The sequence below is a fragment of the Pelodiscus sinensis genome, chromosome 2, assembly GCF_052426305.1.
Source record: "Pelodiscus sinensis isolate ZL-2025 chromosome 2, ASM5242630v1, whole genome shotgun sequence".
Classification (NCBI taxonomy): Eukaryota; Metazoa; Chordata; order Testudines; family Trionychidae; genus Pelodiscus; species Pelodiscus sinensis.
In genome coordinates, this window is record NC_143053.1 from 48,062,877 (window position 1) to 48,084,543 (window position 21,667).

The 21,667-nt window shown below is 41.6% G+C and overlaps 1 protein-coding gene across 3 annotated transcripts in view; it reads right to left on the reverse strand.

Annotated features, from left to right (window-relative positions):
• Positions 1-246: 246 nt before the first annotated feature.
• LOC102449893 (carbonic anhydrase 13) overlaps positions 247-21,667 on the reverse strand; it is a 33,836-nt gene continuing 12,415 nt past the window's right edge. The window contains exons 2-8 of one of the 3 annotated variants that reach the window (XM_075920443.2): positions 20,528-20,725; positions 16,112-16,230; positions 15,127-15,162; positions 11,726-11,821; positions 9,329-9,391; positions 8,015-8,170; positions 247-3,258 (exon numbers count right to left, since the gene is read on the reverse strand). In XM_075920443.2, coding sequence (XP_075776558.1) covers positions 3,145-3,258; positions 8,015-8,170; positions 9,329-9,391; positions 11,726-11,821; positions 15,127-15,162; positions 16,112-16,230; positions 20,528-20,725 — 782 coding nt within the window. In that variant the 3' untranslated portion in view covers positions 247-3,144. The remainder of the gene's footprint in view (positions 3,259-8,014; positions 8,171-9,328; positions 9,392-11,725; positions 11,822-15,126; positions 15,163-16,111; positions 16,231-20,527; positions 20,726-21,667) is intronic. The other 2 variants (XM_006112984.5, XM_075920445.2) reach the window with 2 other exon arrangements.

Sequence of the window (21,667 nt, forward strand, 5' to 3'; positions counted from 1 at the left end):
CCACACTACCAAGCCTGTTATTTTGAAATAAAGGGCTTGTTATTTCGAAACAATAACTCCTACTTGTGAAGAGGAATAAGCTTATTTTCAAATAGTTATTTTGGGACTTATTATTTTGAAGTAACGTATTTCGAAATAACCTGGTAGTGTAGACATAGCCAAGTTGAAAAGCAAATGCTGACTCTGAACCACAAGCTTGGCTGTAGGCATCTAGGCAAAACTGTAGGTTATCAGCAAACTCCAAGACACATTAACAACATTGGTTTTTATTTGATAAAATCCTTACAAATATCAAACCAGTGTATTGACTCCACTATTTATTTTAAATGCAGGAAAAAACAAACTAAAAGATTTTTTATTTCTAATAAGAACACACACAGCAGTAGCCTTATTATTCCTGTCCTCAGGCAAATCATTTAATCAGCGCCCTTTACACCACGTTTAAACTTCATTCGTGACATTCTGCAGCTACTCACACAATAGGGAAACATACCAAATGCAACATCAGGTCAAAAAAGAAAGTGAAGAGACATACACGCCAGCAATTAAACTCCACACACACACTTGTCATTGTCTTTTGATATCTATCTGTGTCCTCCTGCCTATCCTGGTTAGCGGGGACTGAAAAAAAAAGTGCCTGCAGGTTTTACATTTGGCCATTCTTGTCCACAACTCCTGCTGTTGCATTGACTGTATTGCTTCTCCCACGATGCGTTTTCTTTTTCTCACTGCTGAAATACTGTATTACAGTGAAAGGACTTGCAGCAACAGAAGCAACATGCTCCCCTGGTTGGAAGCACTCTACTAGAGTGGAGGAGAGGACAATAAGACACATCTATCTATCTATCTATCTATCTATCTATCTATCTATCTATCTATCTATCTATCTATCTATCTATCTATCTATCTATCTATCTATCTATCTATCTATCTATCTATCTATCTAACCTAACCTAACCTAACCTAACCTAACCTAACCTAACCTAATCTAACCTAAATCTACTTATTTATGGAGGAATACAAGCAACTCAGGAACCTCTGCTAGGTTGGCTTTGCTCGTACGATATCCCCTCAATTTTCTCCTCCTGGAGAATGGATCAAAGGACCAATGGAAGAGGCAGCTTACAAAATCCACAGTCCTAGAAGTCTTGGAGAAAGAAATGCTCTGTTGCATAGAAGGGTGGCTTTCTTGCTATGTGGCTACTCTGACACTTCCTCCCAGCAGTCCTGCACGAACTGTGTGACCACTGGCTGATTCTCCCTTGACTTCACAGTTGCAGCCCCAGACAGAGTCAGGGGAGTTACCACCACTTTGTGTGCCATTAAATCCTGACTAGATTTTTTTAGAAGAAATCCACAAGGGCAACCGGCAGGTTGCAGTAGAAAGTGGGTGGTCCCTAGTTCCACTCCCGTTAGCCTCCAGTTCTGTTCTCAAAACAAGACATGGCACCAACTCTGCAGAAGACCAGTGGAGAAGTGCTGAAGGAAAAGGGTTGAGAACAAATAGCTACTGAGATCTGGTTCCCTTTGCTAGCAGAAGGGACAGTTTAGGCCATATTTTTTATATTTTGAGGGAAATTTTACATAAACTGCTTTCTACAGCTAATTTCTTAAAAACAAAAGAAGAAAACTGACAATCAAAAGCTTAAGCTTCCTGTTCATGGGCATTATGGAACATGATCACCTTAATGTGCCCTGTTAACTGGGAATTGTGAATGTGGGAGTTCCTTAACTTTATCTAAAAGTAGGTTTTTTTGTCATGTGAATGAAATGTAATCTGACATCTGACAGAGAGCCCTGATAATGGAGCAGTGCTCCAGCAGGTACATGGGAGCATTACACACCAGAGAAACACAATATCTTCAGCAGCATGGGGTAAGAAGAGGCAGGGCTGTCTTCTGAAGTGACTAGTGCACACCTAAATGTTAGGGAGTGCACTTCAAGCAATATGGGATCACATCAAATCCGTTCTACAGACCTGTGCTCCAGACCAGATAATGGAGAGAGGTTTCATGCATCCTTCTCTCTTGCATGCCCCTGTAACTTCCAGGAACTGTCTGGCTTACATGAGATGGAACTTGGGCATGCAGAATCCATATGATATGATTGCATAGTGCATATTAGCATCATATTTCTAAACCATGCTGCAATATACTATATCCTATCACACAGTCAAAACAAAGGGATTGTAATACATTCATAAGCGCCAACCCTCTGGATGCTCCAGGGTTGGAACACCCATAGAAAAATATTAGCGGGTGCTTAGCACCCACTGGCTGCCAGTTCCTCTCCTCCTGTCCACTGCACCTCTTTCCCACTGTACCCTGCTGATCAACTTCTCTCCCTTCTTCCCAAAGCCTCCTGCCCACTGCAGTCAACTGTACTGCAGCATATAGGAAGTGCTGGGGGGGGGGGGGAGGAATGAGGCAGGGCAGAACTTAGTGGGAAAAGTCATGGTGGGTGTGGAGCAGGGATAGGAAGAGGCAGGAAGAGGGGGCACCTCGGGAAAAGCAGGGGTTTGAAAACCCAGGGGCCAGTGCCTATAAATATATTTATATCCTTTATGTATGGTTAAATGTCATTGTGGATCCTATATTTTTTGGTAAATCCATCAGCTTAAACAGGATCGCTTTGCTTATGATCAATAAAGAAATCCCACCAACTTTGAAATACTAAGTTCTCCTTCAAAATTAAAGGAAGATACCAGTCTAGACCCTGGCCTAAAGAAAGATGAAGGTGATAAACAAAACAGCTTAGTCCTTCAGGGAGCTATGTATCCTCAATTGTCACTGACATCACAAGGAGCTGAGGGTGTCTAGCACCTTGCAGAAGTTGCTCAGCACTCAGAGTCAATATGTATGACTGCATTCACATGCACAGCTGGAAACAAAGTTGTTCAGTAAGCTCTGCTACAAACACCAGCACCACCAGGCATACGTACCAACAAGGGCAAAATCCATTCAAACCAGTTAAAATTTCCCCAACTGCTACCAATCAGCACTTCTTTGTCCTGTTGAAATAACTGCATGGTAACTAAATACTTAAATAATACTTATTCATTAGACACAAAACATATTATTATTATTAAAAACTAATGCAGCCTCCTAAAGGGTCTCAGCAGTGGCTGATTCTTGCTTTACTCCTTTAATTCCTTCTGACTTCCCGTCCCTTTAAAGGTTGTGGTGGCCGGTAGTTTCTCAGCATACAGCAGGCTGCCTCCCCCTCAGCAGTACACAGAAGGCTGCGGAATTTGGCTAGCTGCAGATGAAAAGAGGTATAAAGTTCAGCAGAGAATTGCCATGCTAATACTAAATGAAGGATTCTAACGAATAAACATGAACACACTTGTCACTTTTATTTCACCAAGACGTATGGGGATCATATTTTCTAGAGCACATGTAGAATGGCAATTTTGTCAGATTAGCCCTTATTCCTGTTAGCTACTATTTTTCATTTACACTTTGTGAGTGTTATTTCGGGCATTATCTGAATATAACATGGTATTCGCTCTATTTTGAGATCCAAAGGCCAACATAATTCCCACTGATTTATTTGTTCTTAAGGATTGCCTGGGAATCAACATGAATAGGCAAATAAAATCTTGTTATATGCCCTCATGGTGCAAGAAATATCACAATCAGTGAAGAATGATGGATGCTGTACTTAAAAACACTGCTCCGGTTACCATTTTTATGTTATTCACCCTAGCACACGATAAAAAGCAAATAATAATACTAGACATGTGCCCAAACTGATATCTGATTCAAATTTTCTCTCACAGAAATTCAGGATTAGGAATTTTTTAAATCTCAGTCCAAACTTCACAACGTGGATTTATTTCCACAATAAAGCAAACTGGAATGCCCAGCGCAAATTACTATCTGTCTTTGATTCCAGATTTGAACCTTTGTAATCTGTCCTTCTGTGGATAGTTATTAGTACTAGCTTGCTTCAGATTTATTTTCCTTATGTAGATAACATTAGTAGGGCAGCACAAAAGTCATTATTCTTCTATTGGCTATGTGGTATGTTATGGCAGGATCACTGTTTGAGGGAAAACAAACATCCCTCAGAAAACAGGCATTAAAAATAAAGTGGGTATTAAGAAAGTTATCTGGGATAGGCAACAGAGGGAAGAAAAAAATCACTGATGACTAGATTCTGTCACCTTTCTTCACATATCAAGTAGAACCTTCCTCCTCAGTACTCCCACTGATTTCAATAACCATAGGTCACTGTCCTTTGCTTTAGGCTGTATCTCAGAAGTACAATTTAGCCCTAAGACTATAGAGTGCCCATAGGGCATTGGGTCTGGCCAGGAGTGTTCCATTTGGGGGGTATTACTATGCTTCAGAGACTATGCCAGCACAGTCATGTTATCAAAGCTATGTTGGCATAATCACTTAGCACAGATGTAGCCTACACCAAAAGGAAGAGATTTTCCCAGTGCTATAGGAAAACCTCCCCTCCAGCAATGGAAATATTCTTCTGTCAGCATAGATATGTCTACACTAGGGGAGGAAGGCCAGGAGAGAAGTTTTTTTTCCCATATCCCTGATCACCATAGCTATGCCCACCTAACTTTTAAGTGTGAACCAGGCCTTCATGTCTCATCTCAGGCTTGTGAGCTCCACACTCCCAAGTAGGCAAGGGTATGTCTACACTACCCCGCTAGTTCGAACTAGCGGGGTAATGTATGCATACCGCACTTGCTAATGAAGCCCGGGATTTGAATTTCCCGGGCTTCATTAGCATAAGCGGGGAGCCGCCATTTTTAAATCCCCGCTGCTTCGAACCCCGTGCAGCGCGGCTACACGGGGCTCGAACTAGGTAGTTCGGACTAAGGTGCCTATTCCGAACTACCGGTACACCTCGTTTCACGAGGAGTAACGGTAGTTCGGAATAGGAACCTAGTCCGAACTACCTAGTTCGAGCCCCGTGTAGCCGCGCTGCACGGGGTTCAAAGCAGCGGGGATTTAAAAATGGCGGCTCCCCGCTTATGCTAATGAAGCCCGGGAAATTCAAATCCCGGGCTTCATTAGCAAGTGCGGTATGCATACATTACCCCGCTAGTTCGAACTAGCGGGGTAGTGTAGACATACCCCAAGAGAGAGTGGCATGCTAGGCTGCTTTTCTATGGTTACAGTCTGGATTCTAAGCACAGAGAGCCACCTGCAGATGCATCCTCCTCATGGAGCTCTCTAGAATTAAGCTGCCTGTCTGTGACCCTAGAAATATGACTAGAACAACAGCACTAGGAGGGGATACAGAATGAGAGTCACTGTACCCACACCTCTAGGGCACAGACAGGACACAGACCAATCTCTAAGTTGGGGTGGAGAGAAGTTCCAGGTACAGGTGAAAACCAGAGAGGGTTGGAAGGGGTTATACTGGAGAAATTCAAAGTGGGGGAGGAGACAGATGGGTAACTTAAGAGGGGAAGGGAAGGGGAAATGGAGGAACTCCAGAGGGAAGTTAGCCCAGGAGGATGGGGTAGGGATGGAAAGGCAAGGAAAAACTTGAGCCAAAGTAGATGAAAATGATTGATTGACAGTGGCAGGGAAGGGAAATGTATATAAACAGTGTGGAGATATTTATGCATTACTTATGTAAATCAGTATAATTTACATAATACATCCAGATTTCCAAACTCACATCTTTTATCATATCTGTCAGTGTCTCAGTCCACAGAATAAAAACAGAAACTACTTGACTCATACTTGTAAATCATTGGCTAGACACATCACTGACAAAACCCACAGGTAAGGATCCGCAATGTTATGTTAATTGAAGTGTTTAAGTAACTAATAACATGGCACACTCAATTAAGAAAACATATCTTGGAATAAATACATTTTCATTAAGTAATTAGTTAACAAAAAAGTAAAAAAAACCAACAACAACAAAACTCTTCCTTTGAAATTAATATTAAAAAGTAAGCATTTTTCCCCATAATGTTGTTTCTGGTATTTCACTGGAAGCGTGAAACTGACAATTGTTTCTTTATTTTAAAAATATTTCCCAACTGGAAAAGGATAACATCAATAGAAGAAGAAATTGTATTTTAAGCTTCTAAGCAAAAAATATAAAAATGAAGGGTTAACAAGAAAATTGAAAAGTAGTACCAGTCAGGGGATGAACTGTGACTTCCCTTATGTTTCTATAGCACAGGGCATGCTTTGGGCACTACTGGAAACAAACAATAGGTAATAATGATTTTTGTATTTAAATACAGAACATTAAAATATTACACATTGAATAAGAGAGATAGAATTTGAAATAATGCATAGTAAGAAATGAAGTAATTTGGTGCATCACAGACTGATGCTTCATTCCCTAAAAATGATATATACATTCCTTGTTCCATGCAACATTTTACTTTTAAAATGTCTTAGCTAGAAGATTCAGTCAAATTGAAATTCTGGATCTCGGAAGTTCAGATCTGCTTTTGAACTTGAACAGATATAATAATCATCATACTGAATATTTATATAGTGTCTCTTCATTTTAAAGAGCTTTACAAAGTCCAATATGCATTATGCCTATTTTACACATGGGGGAGGTGAAACACTGAGTGGGTAAGTGACTTGCTCATAATCAGTTGTTCCCAGAGCTCAACATCTCTTGATTCCCTCACAGGAGTCTTATGCACTGAAACAATGGTTTGCATTTTGATCAGAGATTCAGGCCAGTTCTTATTTCTTCTGAACTGGTTCTTTCATTTCTAGTAAAATGCTACTTCAAGAAAATGTTACACATGAAGGGTTACTTTTCAAATGTCCTTTAGACTTCCCAGCTCTTCTTTTAAGTACTTGAACTCTCCTGAGAGACAATGCTTCTAGGTTGAGATCCTGTCCCACTGAAGTCAATGGGAGTTTTCCTTCTGACTTCAGTGGGTCCAGGATTACAATTCTAGAATCACCAGCAAAGAGATTCCAACCAAACTACACCATTTAAAACTCAGCTGCCAGTCATAGAGGGTCACACATTCTATCCATCTTAATCACACTAAGAAGTAAAACAGTCTTATTCTCCTTTATATGACTGCTGGGGGGTTAGTCTGAGCTACAGTCTGGCTCAGTGAGGCTATTCGTTGGCAAGGCTGGTCATGAGAGTAAGGGTGGCATTATCTGGCCAAGAACAATTAATTTTCCTTAGTTATCTATAACACAGCACAGGTAAATATTGAGATGTGATAAGCCACAGGGTTTTAATGTGGCAACTGGAGTAATGATACCAACAGCAGCACGGGTTACCAATTTCTCGTAGTAGAAACTGGAAAATCACATTCCCTTTAGCAATTGCACTACGTAAGAGTATTAAACTCAGTAACCATTGGGTGTCACTGTTGGTCTACAAATATACAGCCAGAAGGTCAATTTTACAACTGTAAGCAATAGGAGAAATATAAAGGGTTGTTTCAAGTGATGTGCTCATCTTTCTCCTACATTCATTTAGCCTGACTGTTAGGAAACACGCTATTAGCTGTAACTACAGTATTTCGATTCACAAATGTTATACTCTTGTAATCCAGGAAAGGATCTGTATTTATTTGCCCATTTACTGACATGGTATTCTATAATGAATGAGTTAAATACAAAAAAAGAATAGTGATGATTTGGAGATGGTAAAAACTATGGAATGAAATGCAAGTGCTTCCTCTTCTCATCAGACCCCTCATATGAAATTAACTGTCAGCTTCTTTAATGCATCTTTCCTAATTTGTTGCTCCCAAAGCATTTTTAAGCTTTCAAAACATTTTATCAATAATAGTAATAATAATAATACTTGATCATTCTGATTCCTAAGGAAATCAACAAAAATTCATAGTAATTTCAAATTTCTCTAGAAACTCAAGACAACAATGTAAAGCAAAAAGTTTGGTAGAGTAAGAAATGTCACAATTAATTAAATATATAACGCTATAAATAAAACATCCTTCAAAGTATCATTTTGAACCATAGTTTAGTTCTTAAAACATTATATGTGAAGGGTTGGGGAGATCAAAGTGTACCTGCTCAGAGGAAACACTTATAGGCTCTCTGACAATTATCCAGATGACACTTTCAAGAAGAGGTGGAACAGTAAGAGAGCCAAGGTAAGTCCAGTAGTCCAGAGAGTGAGGAAGCAAACAGGAAGGGTCAAAATTTGTGAACAGTGCTTGTTTACCCTGGAAAAAGAAGCATGCACATTCTAACCCAGTACCACCACATTTAGTAACCACTTATTATGCAGTCTTGTTAATTTCTTTATGGTGTCATAAAATTTTGTTTCTTTAAAAGTGTCAAGCAGCATCTTCCCCACTAATCTTACCAAATTAGAATTATGGGGTAAATATTAAGATACTGTTCCATTTGTGGGGGCAAGGTTTGCATGGCTCTGGAGGATCAAGGGAATATATCTACACAGTTCATGGCAGTGAGCTTCTCATCAAAGGTTGGCTCTGGCCAACCCTCCTCCAAAGATATCAGAACCTGAGCTGCTACACCTACACAGTTCTATTTACCATAGTAGCATGAGCCCAAGTCTGTTGACCTCGGATGCAATATTCCCTCTATTTTGTCCCTCCATGTGTGGAATAAATGGTATGTGCACCAAGGTACGTGCAAATGTGCACCACCAGTAGAAACACATGCTGTCAGCTGTGGGTGCTCTGCTAATCAGCTGGGAGGCACTTGCATCTCTCCAGGGTGCCCACCTGCGTGCACAGCTTACAGGGAACACTGGGTGTCACATAAATATAATATATTCGGATGTATCCACCTTTGCTTGCAATGTTGGAAGAGCTGGTGGGATAGCAAGCTGTGTTTTCTTCATCTGACATCAGCTCACTCACTCTTCCCTGGCCCATCTATGCTCTCCCTCACCATGTAGATTTCTGGACCATGAGAGAGACTCCTCACAGAGATAACTACCCCCCTCAGATTAAGAAGGGCCGATTAGTGTATGCGAGGCCACTCCATATCATGATCAAAAGGGACATGAGCCTCTTCTTCCCCCATAAAACAAAACTCTCCATATTCTTAAAAAATTCCACAAAATGCGCAATTATCCAGCAGTAATGATCTTGGTGCAAATAGGATTTGTCAGGAATTAAATTGTTACAGCTAATTAATGATCTTCTCCCCTCCTCCCACATTGTACAACAAAACAATTATAATGTGCTGGCTTGTTTCTGATTTTATCCAACAAAAGTGCCACTAAATTGCCCCCAAATAGGGTGAGCCCTTCTTTACCAGCTATAAGGTCTGAAAGAATGTGACTGTCAAGCATGGAAGAAAAAGAACATCAGCACAAGTAGTGGAGAGTTTTAGGAGAGTTACTTTACCTTGGCTCTAATGGCATCCAAACGGTCAGTAATTTTCTTCAGCTGAGAGTTACATTCACCAATCTGTAAAGGCAAGAAGACAAAAATCATACTTTCAAGGGAAGAATCGTAATTCACTTTTTTCTTTACTAATGTTTATTTTCAAGTTTTTCACATAGGGTCTGATCCTGCACCCCCAGGAAGTTAATGGTAAAATTCTGATAAACCTCAATGGATACAGTCAGGCCATTATTAATTCAAACAACCTGACACAAACACTGATTATTCAACAAGAGGGATGTCATTGACTTTGCTGACACTATCTTTTTGTTAGCTGTTTCAGTCTTGAAAGTTAATTTTATTTTTACTTCACTTTTTTGCACCAGTAGAATAAAAGTTATTTTTCTGACCAATGTTTTATAGAGGAACATAAGAACCTCAGGCTATATACATATGAATAAATTAGTCACAACCCTTTTAATCTTAAGTTCCATTAAGCACACTGGAAAATTCACGAATTCATTAATCAACACCCTTTTTAAGCTTAAGTTCCTTAAAGCACACTGGAAAATTCATGAGCATGACATTTCTGTATAACTTGGGCTGAATCAGGTTTCTTAGCACACAGGAGATGTTCATTGGGTCAGGGGAACGTACACTGGGAAGGTGACAACATGTATAAAGAGTAGGATAGGTTCAACATGAATAAGCGGCATAACATATCAAAGATCTCTGCTGACACTGCTCTCTGCAGCATGACAGCTAGAATATAGTCACAGAGGTGAAATTCACCAGTCACCACAGCGACAGAAGACTCCAGGTGAAGCAGAACCATTGTAGTTACAATGTGGGAGGAAAGTGGGGAAAAGGCAGCAGGCCTCCAGGCTCCTGATACCAAACAAAGCTTAGTTTGAATTTGCTTTGCAAAGACAGGGTGTGTGCCTTTTGCTTAGCTTAAGGTCCTGCAATTATATGCATGCAAAGGTCACAAAATTCTTGAACAGCAGGTCATAAGCACTGCTCCAGACCAGAGCTTTAGTATTTTTTAAGTGGCCATCACCGTATCAACTTGACATTGAAGTAGGGGCCACAATGCTGCCAAGCATCCTGTCCTCTAATCACAGGTTAGGGTTTTGTGTTCTCTATGAGGTTCCTTGCACAGAGTCAGTAAGGCTCGGAGATGGGGTGATTTAATTTATACTGAAATGAGCAGCTTATCAAGTGTAAGAGGCACAATTTTGCTCAGAGATTTTAAGGAAATCCTTTAATGTTTGTTTTCCTCTTTAGACAGAAAAGATGCAATTCACCATTGGCACAAACAGCTAAGAGAAGTGGTGAGTTCTCCATCTCTTGATGTCTTCAAATCAAGACTAGTGATTTCTGGAAGATATTCCTTGGAAAAACACAAGGGCTGAGTCTACATTGGCACCACTTTCCGTAAAAGGGATGCTAATGAAACCAGTAGGAATTGCAAATGCCGCAGGGGATTTAAATATCCCCCACGGCATTTGCATGAACATGGCTGCCGCTTTTTTCTGGCTTGGGGTTTTGCCGGAGAAAAGCGCCAGTCTAGACGGGATCTTGCGGAAAATAAGCCCTTTTCCAGAAGATCCCTTATTCCTACTTTCAAGTAGGAATACTTTCAAGTAGGAATAAGGGATCTTCCAGAAAAGGGCTTATTTTCCGCAAGATCCCGTCTAGACTGGCGCTTTTCTCCGGCAAAACCCCGAGCCGGAAAAAAGCGGCAGCCATGTTCATGCAAATGCCACAGGGGATATTTAAATCCCCCGCGGAATTTGCAATTCTGAAGTGTCTCATTAGCATCCCTTTTCCGGAAAGGGGTGCCAATGTAGACACAGCCAAGTTCTTGGATCATACAGAAGTGCTTGGGTGAAATTTAATGGCCTATCATTATAGAGAAAGTCAAACTAGATGATCTAATGATCCCTGCTGGTCTTAAACTCTATGGCTTAAACTCTGTTTTTGTGCAAAACCCCCCTCTTGCGCAAGAGCCGTTCTTCCTGAAAAAAAGAGGAAGAACGGCTCTTGTGCAAGAGGAGGTTTTTGCGCAAAAAGGAGCTGTGTAGACAGCTCCTTTTTGCGCAAAAGCCTCTTGCACAAAAATGGAGCCTCATTAATTATGCAAATGACGCATGACAATAGTCCATGCTTTGCCTCATTTGCATTTTTTTTGTGCAAGAGGGGGCAGTGTAGACATAGCCTATGACTTTGGTGTCTTCCAGGTAGTGCCGCAATCTATTATTACAAACACATTAAAAAATAGACATGTGGGTTTTGCCTTCTTATTTTTGCTGCTGCAGAATTATGGGTAAAGAGATTTTTGTTGCAGAATAACAGTTTTGTTGTTTAAGCTTACAACAGAGATTTGTTAAAAGGGACAAAGCAATCTTTGCTTACCCTTAGAAACACCGCCATGACAGCTAGTCCATCCCGCTGCCGAGCAGCCTCAACAAAACTGGAATATTTGTCCGAGTTCCAATGAACCACATGAAGCTAAAAGGCAAAAGCACAAGTACTGTCAATTCCCACTGTACTGGTGCAGTTACAATTAACATCCAATTGTACTAGTGCTGAGGTTTCTACTTCACCTGTTCATATTCAGACGCATTCAATTTTCCAGCTGCAAATATTTATGTTTATTGAAATCTGGAAATATATAATCATACAAAGGGCAACAACAAACACTGATATGGCTGAGATTTGAAAAAGTATGAGAACGGCAAAATTAACGGGGTTTTTTACATTGCAAATACAGCAGTTACTTTTAAAAATCAAAATTTAGCAACACTTTGGGTTGAAATACTGTGGGTACTCACTGTTCAAAATTGGGAAACACGGCAATTTCATAGGCCAAAACTTTCAAACATCAAAGGCTAAAGTTAGGCTCTTAAATCCACAAATAGTAAAGCTGGTAAAAAAATAAGTGGTGGAATAAAACCATACAAATTTCATTAACATTTTCTTTTCCCCTGCCCTCATTTTCTCAGTCATAATTTCAGCAAAATATGGATCAGTTGTCCAGCTGGTCATGAAATGAGAAGGGATATGGGGAAATGATTTTTTCACAATCTCTCTTTTTTCTCAAAATTTTTATGATTTTTTTTTACCAGCTTTTGTATTTAGCATCAAGTGGCCTGATCTTCAAAGGTGCTGAGCACCTGCAATTCCAATTGATTTCTGACTGGGACTATTTTGTGATAGATTTGTAATGAGCAATTCAACAACACAACACTTGCTTAAAGTGTAATTGCTTGGAAGGTCCACGAAGACTAGACCAAAGGTTGGAAGATACACTCTGACCAGTCCTAGGACTGCCATGATATGGCTAAGTAGAAAAAACAAAGCGATTTCTGACCCAGTGCCTCCCAGCCTCTCCCACCAAGCCATGCTCCCTTCAGTCATGCCCATACTCCCCTGTCAGTTCTCAAGTCTCTATTTAAGGAACTAAGTCAGAGTCAGAGGTCTCTTCTCTTGTGCAGAGTACTGCTGTTCTCTGCACTGCCATGCTGTTGAGTGCACATACAGTAATTGTTAAAGAGCATTTATTAGTATTGTACAAACTTTATCTAATTCATCTCATAAGACTTATTTTCACCCAGAGTCTATCTTCCCTATTTTTCAAAGACGGAAATTCAGCGTAGTTGAAGATCAACTTTTTTAAAGGAGGCTTTTAATTTTGGCCTTGTCTTAAGCATTTCAGACACTGATTTTCAGAGATGATGAGAATCTCTTGCTCCCAGTGACTTCACTTGGATTCACGCCTGTTGAGCACTTTTGAAAGTAAGGCTCTAGGTAGACACACAGAAACTGGGAATTCCAAAAGTAAAGGCCTCCTTAGAAATTGTGAGTCTTAATAGCTTGCCTGAATAAACTGCACAGAAGGCTGTGGGGTCTTCTGGATAAAACAGGAGTCTGGAAGATCTTGGTTCTAGATCCTGCCTCAGACATGGACTTGGTTTTTCGCACGTTGCTTAATCTCTATGGCCTTATGGTCTCCCTATTTGTAAAATGGGTATAATAATACTTGGTGTTGTGAGGCATAATTAATGTTTGCCAAGCTCTTAAGCCTCAAACCAGCAAAGTAAATAAGCATGGGTATGTCTACACTACCCCGCTAGTTCGAACTAAAAGGGTAATGTAGGCATACCGCACTTGCAAATGAAGCCCGGGATTTGAATTTCCCAGGCTTCATTTGCATAAGCGGGGCGCCGCCATTTTTAAAACCCCGCTCGTTCGAACCCCGTGCAGCGCGGCTACACGGGGCACGAACTAGGTAGTTCGAACTAGGCTTCCTAGTTCGAACTACCGTTACTCCTTGTGGAATAAGGAGTAACGGTAGTTCGAACTAGGAAGCCTAGTTCGAACTACCTAGTTCGTGCCCCGTGTAGCCGCGCTGCACGGGGTTCGAACGAGCGGGGTTTTAAAAATGGCGGCGCCCCGCTTATGCAAATGAAGCCCGGGAAATTCAAATCCCGGGCTTCATTTGCAAGTGCGGTATGCCTACATTACCCTCCTAGTTCGAACTAGGAGGGTAGTGTAGACATACCCCATGTGTTTAACTTAAGCATGTGAAAAGTCCCATTAAAGTAAATGGAAATACCCCCATGCTTACAATTAAACACATGCTTAAGTGTGTTTCTGGATTGTGGCCTTATGACTTGTCTACATGGGGAAATAGCACAGTATAGCTACTACAGAATAGCTCCTGTGTGGACAATCTTATTCCACATGGAGAGTAAGAGTGCCCAGTTGGGGAGTTAGTACAGAATAGCTATTATGCTTTAAATTCATACTCCAGCTTATTTAGCAATAGTTTCCCTGCATAGACAAGCTCTTAGGAAAGCTGCCGCAGAAGTCCAAAGTATTATTATTAAGACCAGAAATAGAATATAGGAATTCATACCTCACTTCTCAGTCCAACAGACCATTCTGTGTGCACATGAATGCATATTAGTATTCTGGAGCTTACAATGTCTGCATCAGACCATTCACGATTTTAGATTCACAAAAGCTAGATTGAATAACTTTTAAAACGTTATATTTTGCATACACAAAGAGGAAACAGATACTTTCAGTCGAAATGACTTTTATTGTGAATTAAAAAACAACAAACAAGAAAAGACAAAGTAAAATCCCCACAGATAAAATAACCGCACTACTCCCTATGATTTTGCAAAAACAAACAAAACAAAAAAACAAAACAAAAAACAAAACAGAAACAAACAAGAGTTGTGAGACATTTTGGGGTACAGCCCCATTCTCAATGGCTTGTGACTTCTCTTTTAAGGGATGTATCCCATCTTACCACCGCTCCTGCACTGCAGCTTGCTGGAGAGAACTTGGTTTGGTCAATGCGATGTCACAACACAACTGGATGGTGGTGCCCTCCTGTTTCCAGATGTCCTCTGACTTGGGGCAAGCCATGTCGTCTTCTTTGCTTGTGAATGCTCTTTCTTCGAGCATATGCCAATTTGGCAGAGGTGCTTTCTTGATTTGTTAGAGCATTTCTTCAGGGAGTTCATGACTTGAAACTGCATTCTCATCTCCTTCCGGCGTATTTCTTCTGCATGAATAGTGCTCAGCAGCCTCACTCTTTAATTCTGGGTTCCTTATCCCAAAACCAAAACGATGTATAAAGCGCTTCTTGCAGAAGGTTATCAAAATGACAAGTAGGGGGAAGCTTTTTTAGACTGGCTAGAAATTCAGAGATATTTTCTCCTTCCATTTGGTTTCTGAGAGGGAACTTATTTTTTTTTTCAGCTAGCAATTTGGTTTTGGTACATAATGTTTTTAAGCACCTCTATTAATTCTTTATACTCCATCTCACCTGGTTCCTGTGGAAAACATAAGCCTTTAAACACTGCAAATGTCACTTTCCCCACCAGTGGTAGAAAATTTGATTTTTTTCTTACCACTGTCTTCTATAGCATTTCCAATAAAATACCAACCAGAACTTTCTCTATATATGTCAGATTCTTCCTCTTTTGCATCATAGTAAAAATCTTCCATATTTCGGTAAAATTTAATTTTTATATTTTCTATTTTTTTTACCCAGGAAAACTCTCACTTCTCTGAATTATTGGTTGTTTGAGATCCCATTTTCCTCACTAAAATACTTGTTTTGTTTTTCCCATATGCAAAGAGGAAACCAATACTTTCAGTCTGAATTATTTTTATTGTAGATTAATCAAAAGCAAGGAACAAGAAAGCAAAAAAAAAAAAAAAAAGACTCCTCAAGAGAGCACACACTGCATTTCTCCTCTGTGACACTCTGCACTGAATGGAACACACATAATGACTGCCTGTCTTTGCAGGCAGCATAGGCCTTAGAGATTTAAAGGTGCAGTACACAGAAAACAAAGGCATAACTATCGCATTGCTAAATACACCACAAAGAAAACCCACCCAACTCTTCTGCAAATGGTAGAATCCACAGGTCCTAAGTAAAGGTGATTAACAAAACAACTTTGTAGCTTCTAGGCCAGGCTTATTTTGAGATATAACAATCCCCAAGGAAAAGTTAAAAAATAAAAAAAAATGATTAAAACAATTCTCAAAAATTGAAGTCCTCTAAATGTTCCACTTATAATAGCTTCTCATCTTATCTTTTACCAAGGTCTCCAAATACATTCTCCTTTGGCATAGGATCACACATGATTTCAGGCACGCTGCTCATGTTTTGAAAAAGTTAGGGGTCCAAAATCTGTCTTATACTGGAACATTAGTTATGGCCTTAACTACAGAGAGACTATGGCCTCCATATAATTCATTGCAATGCCTTACCTCTGCTGCATATTTCTTTCCATCCACTGCGTGCTCAGAGCCAACATCATCACTTGCCCCCCAATGAAAGTGAATTTGGCGCAGCCTATAGCGTCCAGTGAGTGGTCCCCCTCTCAGCACTATAAATCAGATAAGAAGAGATTTTTCACCAAGGGAACGAGCATTATAATAAAATCTTATGCTCTAAACTTTCATATACAGAGTACTATTCTAGGGTCCACACTTCTCTGTTTGGATTCTGATGTAGAAATCATGAGGGTGTATTACCTCTATATTTGGCACGGATACGACTACTACTGGAATACTGTGTCCACACTTCAGGAAGGATGTTGACAAAGTGAAGAGGGTTCAGAAAAGAGCCTACAAGAATGACTAAAGCAGGGGTTCTCAACCAGAGATTCAAGGCTTCCTGGAGGGCTGCAAGCAGGTTTTGGAGGGGGCTGCCCAACATGTCTGGCATTATATATTCTCTGGCTCTGGGCAGAAAGCCAAAACCCCACCACATGAGGCTGAACCTTGGGACTCAATCCTTGCCTCCTGGAACTGAAGCCAAAGCCTTAGCAACTTAGCTTTGTGAGGTGCCCAGGCATGGGGCCATGCACAATTTTCCTCCTTGCTATCCCCTAACACTGGCCCTGGGAGGGGGTGAGATGCTGGGGGGATGCAGAGAGAAGGGTGGGGTGTGGTACATACTTGGGGCATCCCCCTCTGGCAGCAATTCCTAGGCAAGGCGGGAAGAGGTCTCCATGTACTGCTTCCCAGAGGCACTTACCCTGCAGCTTTCCATTGGTATCAGAGGTTCTCAGGGTAGAAGCAGCATAAGGACACACACACGCATATCCAGGGCTGTAGGACATACAGGCAGTCCCCGGGTTACGTATAAGATAGGGACTGTAGGTTTGTTCTTAAGTTGAATCTGTATGTAAGTCGGAACTGGCGTCCAGATTCAGCCGCTGCTGAAACTGATCAGTTTCAACAGTGGCTGAATCTGGACGCCAGTTCCGACTTACATACAGATTCAACTTAAGAACCCCAGGCATCCCAAGTCAGCTGCTGCTGAAACTGATCAGCGGCTGATTCCAGGAAGCCCGGGGCAGGGGCTTCCTGTAGTCAGCCACTGGTCAGTTTCAGCAGCGGCTGAATCAGGACGCCTGGGGCAGAGCAGCTTGGGTGCTGCTGGGTTGGTCCAGTAGTGCCGAGGAGCGGCGGCACTACTGGACCAACCCAGCAGCACCCCAGCTACTCTGCCCCAGGCGTCCCCAAGTCAGCCGCTGCTGAAACTGACCAGCAGTGGCTGAATCAGGATGCCTGGGGCAGAGCAGCTGAGGTGCCGCTACGGGACCAACCGGCAGCGCCCCAGCTGCTGTACCACAGGCGTCTGGAGCAAAGCCGTGGAGCACGGGGGCAGCAGGACAGCCCAGACGCGCCGTGGCTGTCCTGCTGCCCTCGGGCTCCGCGGCTTTGCTCTGCTTTGCTCCCCGTCTCCCTGGTCTGCAGACCAGGGGGACAGGGAGCAAAGCCACGGAGCATGAGGGCAGCGGACAGCCCAGACGCGTCTGGGCTGTCCGCTGCCCGCATGCTCCGCCGCTTTGCTTCCTCTCCCTGGTCTGCTGGAGACCAGGGAGACGGGCCCCGTTCGTAACTGCGGATCCGACATAAGTCGGATCCGCGTAACTCGGGGACCGCCTGTATTGGCACCTAGCAGGAAGCTACTTTAGCCCCACTGTGCTACTGGTGGTACTGGCAGGGGCTCCAGGACATTTAAAATAAACTGGGGATGGCAGGAGGCTGGGGGAATATGGGAAAGGGAGTGTGCAAGGGTGTCAGGTGGAGCTAGTGTTACCTACCAGTCCTGTGCTCTTGGGGAGCCAGGGAGTGATATGCATGGAAAACCTTCCCCTAGGCCTTTGCTAGAATCAGACAAAGCAATGAAAAGGCCAGGGAAGACACACCTCAACTAATTAATGAAACACCCCAGCCTCCTCTGCAGTGAAGATAGAACTCATTAGCATACAGAATGGAGAACAGATCTTCCAAGGCAGGAACCGCAGTGAACTATGGGATACAGAAAGTAGAGAAGCAGTGCCTGATGGGAAAACTCTACTACCCTGCTCACACCCAAATTAGTCATTTTCAAACCAATAATTCTAGTAACAATCCTATTGACATCCAAAATACTGAAACTGCCCAGTTGCATTGTGAGCTCCTTCAAGGAACATCACCTATAACCAGGTGTGATCAGTCTCTATTGTCTCACCTCTTTCTCTTTGAACTATTGTCCTATCCCTATAAAAACTCCTATCCTTGCCCCAAGGAAAACTGTTCTGATACCTGGATTTAAACTGCATCAGTTCCACTGAGACTTCATCATCTCCTGTCTGATCGTGCTGGGGGCTCTGCTCTGCTTGTCTCTTGCCCTCTGGACCCCCGGCTAGCATCATCATCTGGGAACCCCGATCAGTGCAAGCTCTGTGGAGTGGTGAGGTCTCTCTCTCTCTCAATCTCTCTCTCTCTCTCTCTCTCTCTCTATCTCCTACTACCTATCTTTAAGCCTAGCCTCCTGACTCTGCCCTATGTAAACTGTCATATGGTTAGCTAGCCCTAACATTTGCAATCAGTTCTAATTAGATTTAATAATGTAACTGTTAGATGTAATATTGTAACTGTTTTATGTGTTTGGCTCCCTATACATATATAATAAATAACTTTCATTGTTAAGCTGGTTGCTTCTCTCTCTTTCTTTCTCTTTTTCTCACTCTTCCTCAAGGGGTGTTGTTTTGGCTTCCCCATTCGCTCTGCAACAACGCTTCTTGTACCCAAGCTAAAGATCCCTGGATTGCCCAAAATCCTGTGGGGTGAGATTGTGTGGTTTACCAGTGAATGACTGTGGTGGGAAAGTGGGGATAGGGGGTACTGAACCTGGGGGCTTTTGAGGATGGCAGTTTAAAGTGCTGTTTAATTCAGCCCAATGAGTCCAAAGGCTCATGAGGGTTCAGTGTGGCATTGCTGTTAACCCAGCCTGCTGAATGCAGGGACTTATGAGGGGTCAGTTTGTGAGTGCTAATTACCCAGTCCTCTCAGATGTGCTCTGTTAGTGGGTGTGAGTGTCTGTGTGTGTTGCTAAGGTGGGAAGAACCCCATCCTGAGGAACCTAGTTCCTGCAGGAGAGCTCCAGTGGGAGGGGGAATTGGCAGCAGGGAGAGAATTCAACTCCATATGAGAGCACACGTAAGCACAAGCAGCACACTGATAGAATTGTTAACCTCCTCCCAGTCCCATAAGAGTAACCCTGATAAATGAGCATACCCCAGAGTATTGGGCAAATCTGGTAACACTAAGGGAGAGGCCCAGCCCTGAACTTTAGTGGAGTTGGGCACTGAACCAGGAATATTTCTGGTACCCAGGTATAACGGGCCCATAGAACTCGCCACCCATATCAGACACTGTCAGTTCTCCTTTTAGTTTGTGCACTTTCTAGCAACAAAGTAGGCAACTAGTTTGATTTGGGCCCATTTTGAATTGTTGTCATGACACTGTTATTTATATAAATAAGTTAGGTGAAGAGAGTTCAGCAAAGATATTCAATATAGATGTACAGCCAACCCTAAACATGTTGATCCTTGTATCTCAGAATGAATTATTTGAATACACACATGTAAACGACAAAAATACAATATCTAAATTAAATAAACAAACAAAAATATTAATAACTCATTAAAAAGATTTACTAATAATTTTATTGGGACCTTTTGATAAGATATTACTGTTCCATTTCTGTTTCCAAAATTTTCATTCAAAATAATGTCCACTGTGCCAAAACTTTCATATAATCATGCTTCTGCTTTGTGAATATTGCACATAGGAAAAAGTATAACAAAGTTACAAGAAGTTTAGAGCAGAACTTTTAAAAATCAACAAGATATAGTAAATGCAAGGAAATGAAACTGTTACCTAAAGAAACTCCTTACATAAGGAGGCTAGATTCTCTTACTCGATTTCTTTGTAAATCTTATTTTGTCCATGCTTACATTTTCTAAGGGCATGTCTAGACTACATGGCTCCATCGATGGAGCCATATAGATGAGTTTACTAGACACAGGAAAATGAAGCGGCGATTTAAATAATTGTCACTTCATTTGCATCAAAATGGCCACCGCGCTGTGCCGTTCAGCTGTTTGGCGGCACAACGGGGCAATCTGGACATGCCACGGTCGACAAGGGAAGCCTTTGTCGACTGCTCCGGTAAACCTAATTTCATGAGAAGAAAGAAAGAAAGAAAGAAAGAAAGAAAGAAAGAAAGAAAGAAAGAAAGAAAGAAAGAAAGAAAGAAAGAAAGAAAGAAAGAAAGAAAGAAAGAAAGAAAGAAAGAAAGAAAGAAAGAAAGAAAGAAAGAAAGAAAGATGAACAGAAACAAACCTGATTTATTTTCTGTGTCATCAAATTCAACACTAGTGGAATGTCCGTTGTTGAGGATGACTTTAGCAGACGTTGGATCATAGTTAGGACTAATAGGCGGAAGACCGGGGTCATATTTGGTTTCTTCAGTTTTGATGTCAATGGGAGACTGACGGTTTCCGTTAGCAACAGGAAAAACCTCTTTCCAGTGAGCAGGCCCTAAAATGCATCAGAAGAAAGTGGGGAAGAAAGGGAGAGAAGGTATTTTTAAATGAATGAATGAATGAATGAAATTGTGTTTGCTATTTTCATAGAAACAAAGGAATTGTCATATGAGAAAAATCAAAAAGAACTCACCTGTATTATCTTAATTAAGTTTGTTTATTTATTTTAAATTTAAAATGATTCTCCACAGAATATATCATATGGCTGTCTTTCCTGGGTCATCGGACAGCTTTCTGTTCTCAACACAGATCCTTCTCTAGTCTAATTGACTAAACATAGATGCAGATTAGAATATTAGTTTGGCACTTTTTTGCTTCTTTCCAGGTACTTCTAGCCAACAGGAATACAGCAGGCACCAGTACATTCAGAAAGTGCAGACGTGTTTAACTCTTCATCTGATGAAATAAAATTCCTTGATGATATCCCGAGAGGCAGAAGCCCTAACAGTGTGAGCCCAATAGATCTACACTGACAGAGAGTGGGGAGGATGCTAAGAGAGCATTCTGCACAGAATTTTCATGTGGGGAGGCTGGGGTTTGAGCCTGACTACTACTATCAATTCTAGTACCAAAGTACCCTTCCCACCTCACCGCAGACACAGACCATCACAGTTCTCACATGACATGTAACAGTAAAAGCCAGAAGAAAAATGGATCCAATTTGTGGTTAAAACAAACACCCCCATACCCAAACCTAGCGTTTGATACAGACACTGTCAGACTCAAGGAATGGCAACACTCCTGGCAATTAAGGCCCGTGACTCCAACGCCAGCCTGTCCTGGATGATAAAAGAGGAAGAGAGAACAACTGGTTGAGATTAACGCCATCCCCTTTCAGAGAAATGCACCAGAAGTCCAATGAATATTAAAGGAACTATCACTCAACAGTAGTGGAGGCTCAAACTAACCTCCCTTTTCTAAGCAAGTTAATTAAAAA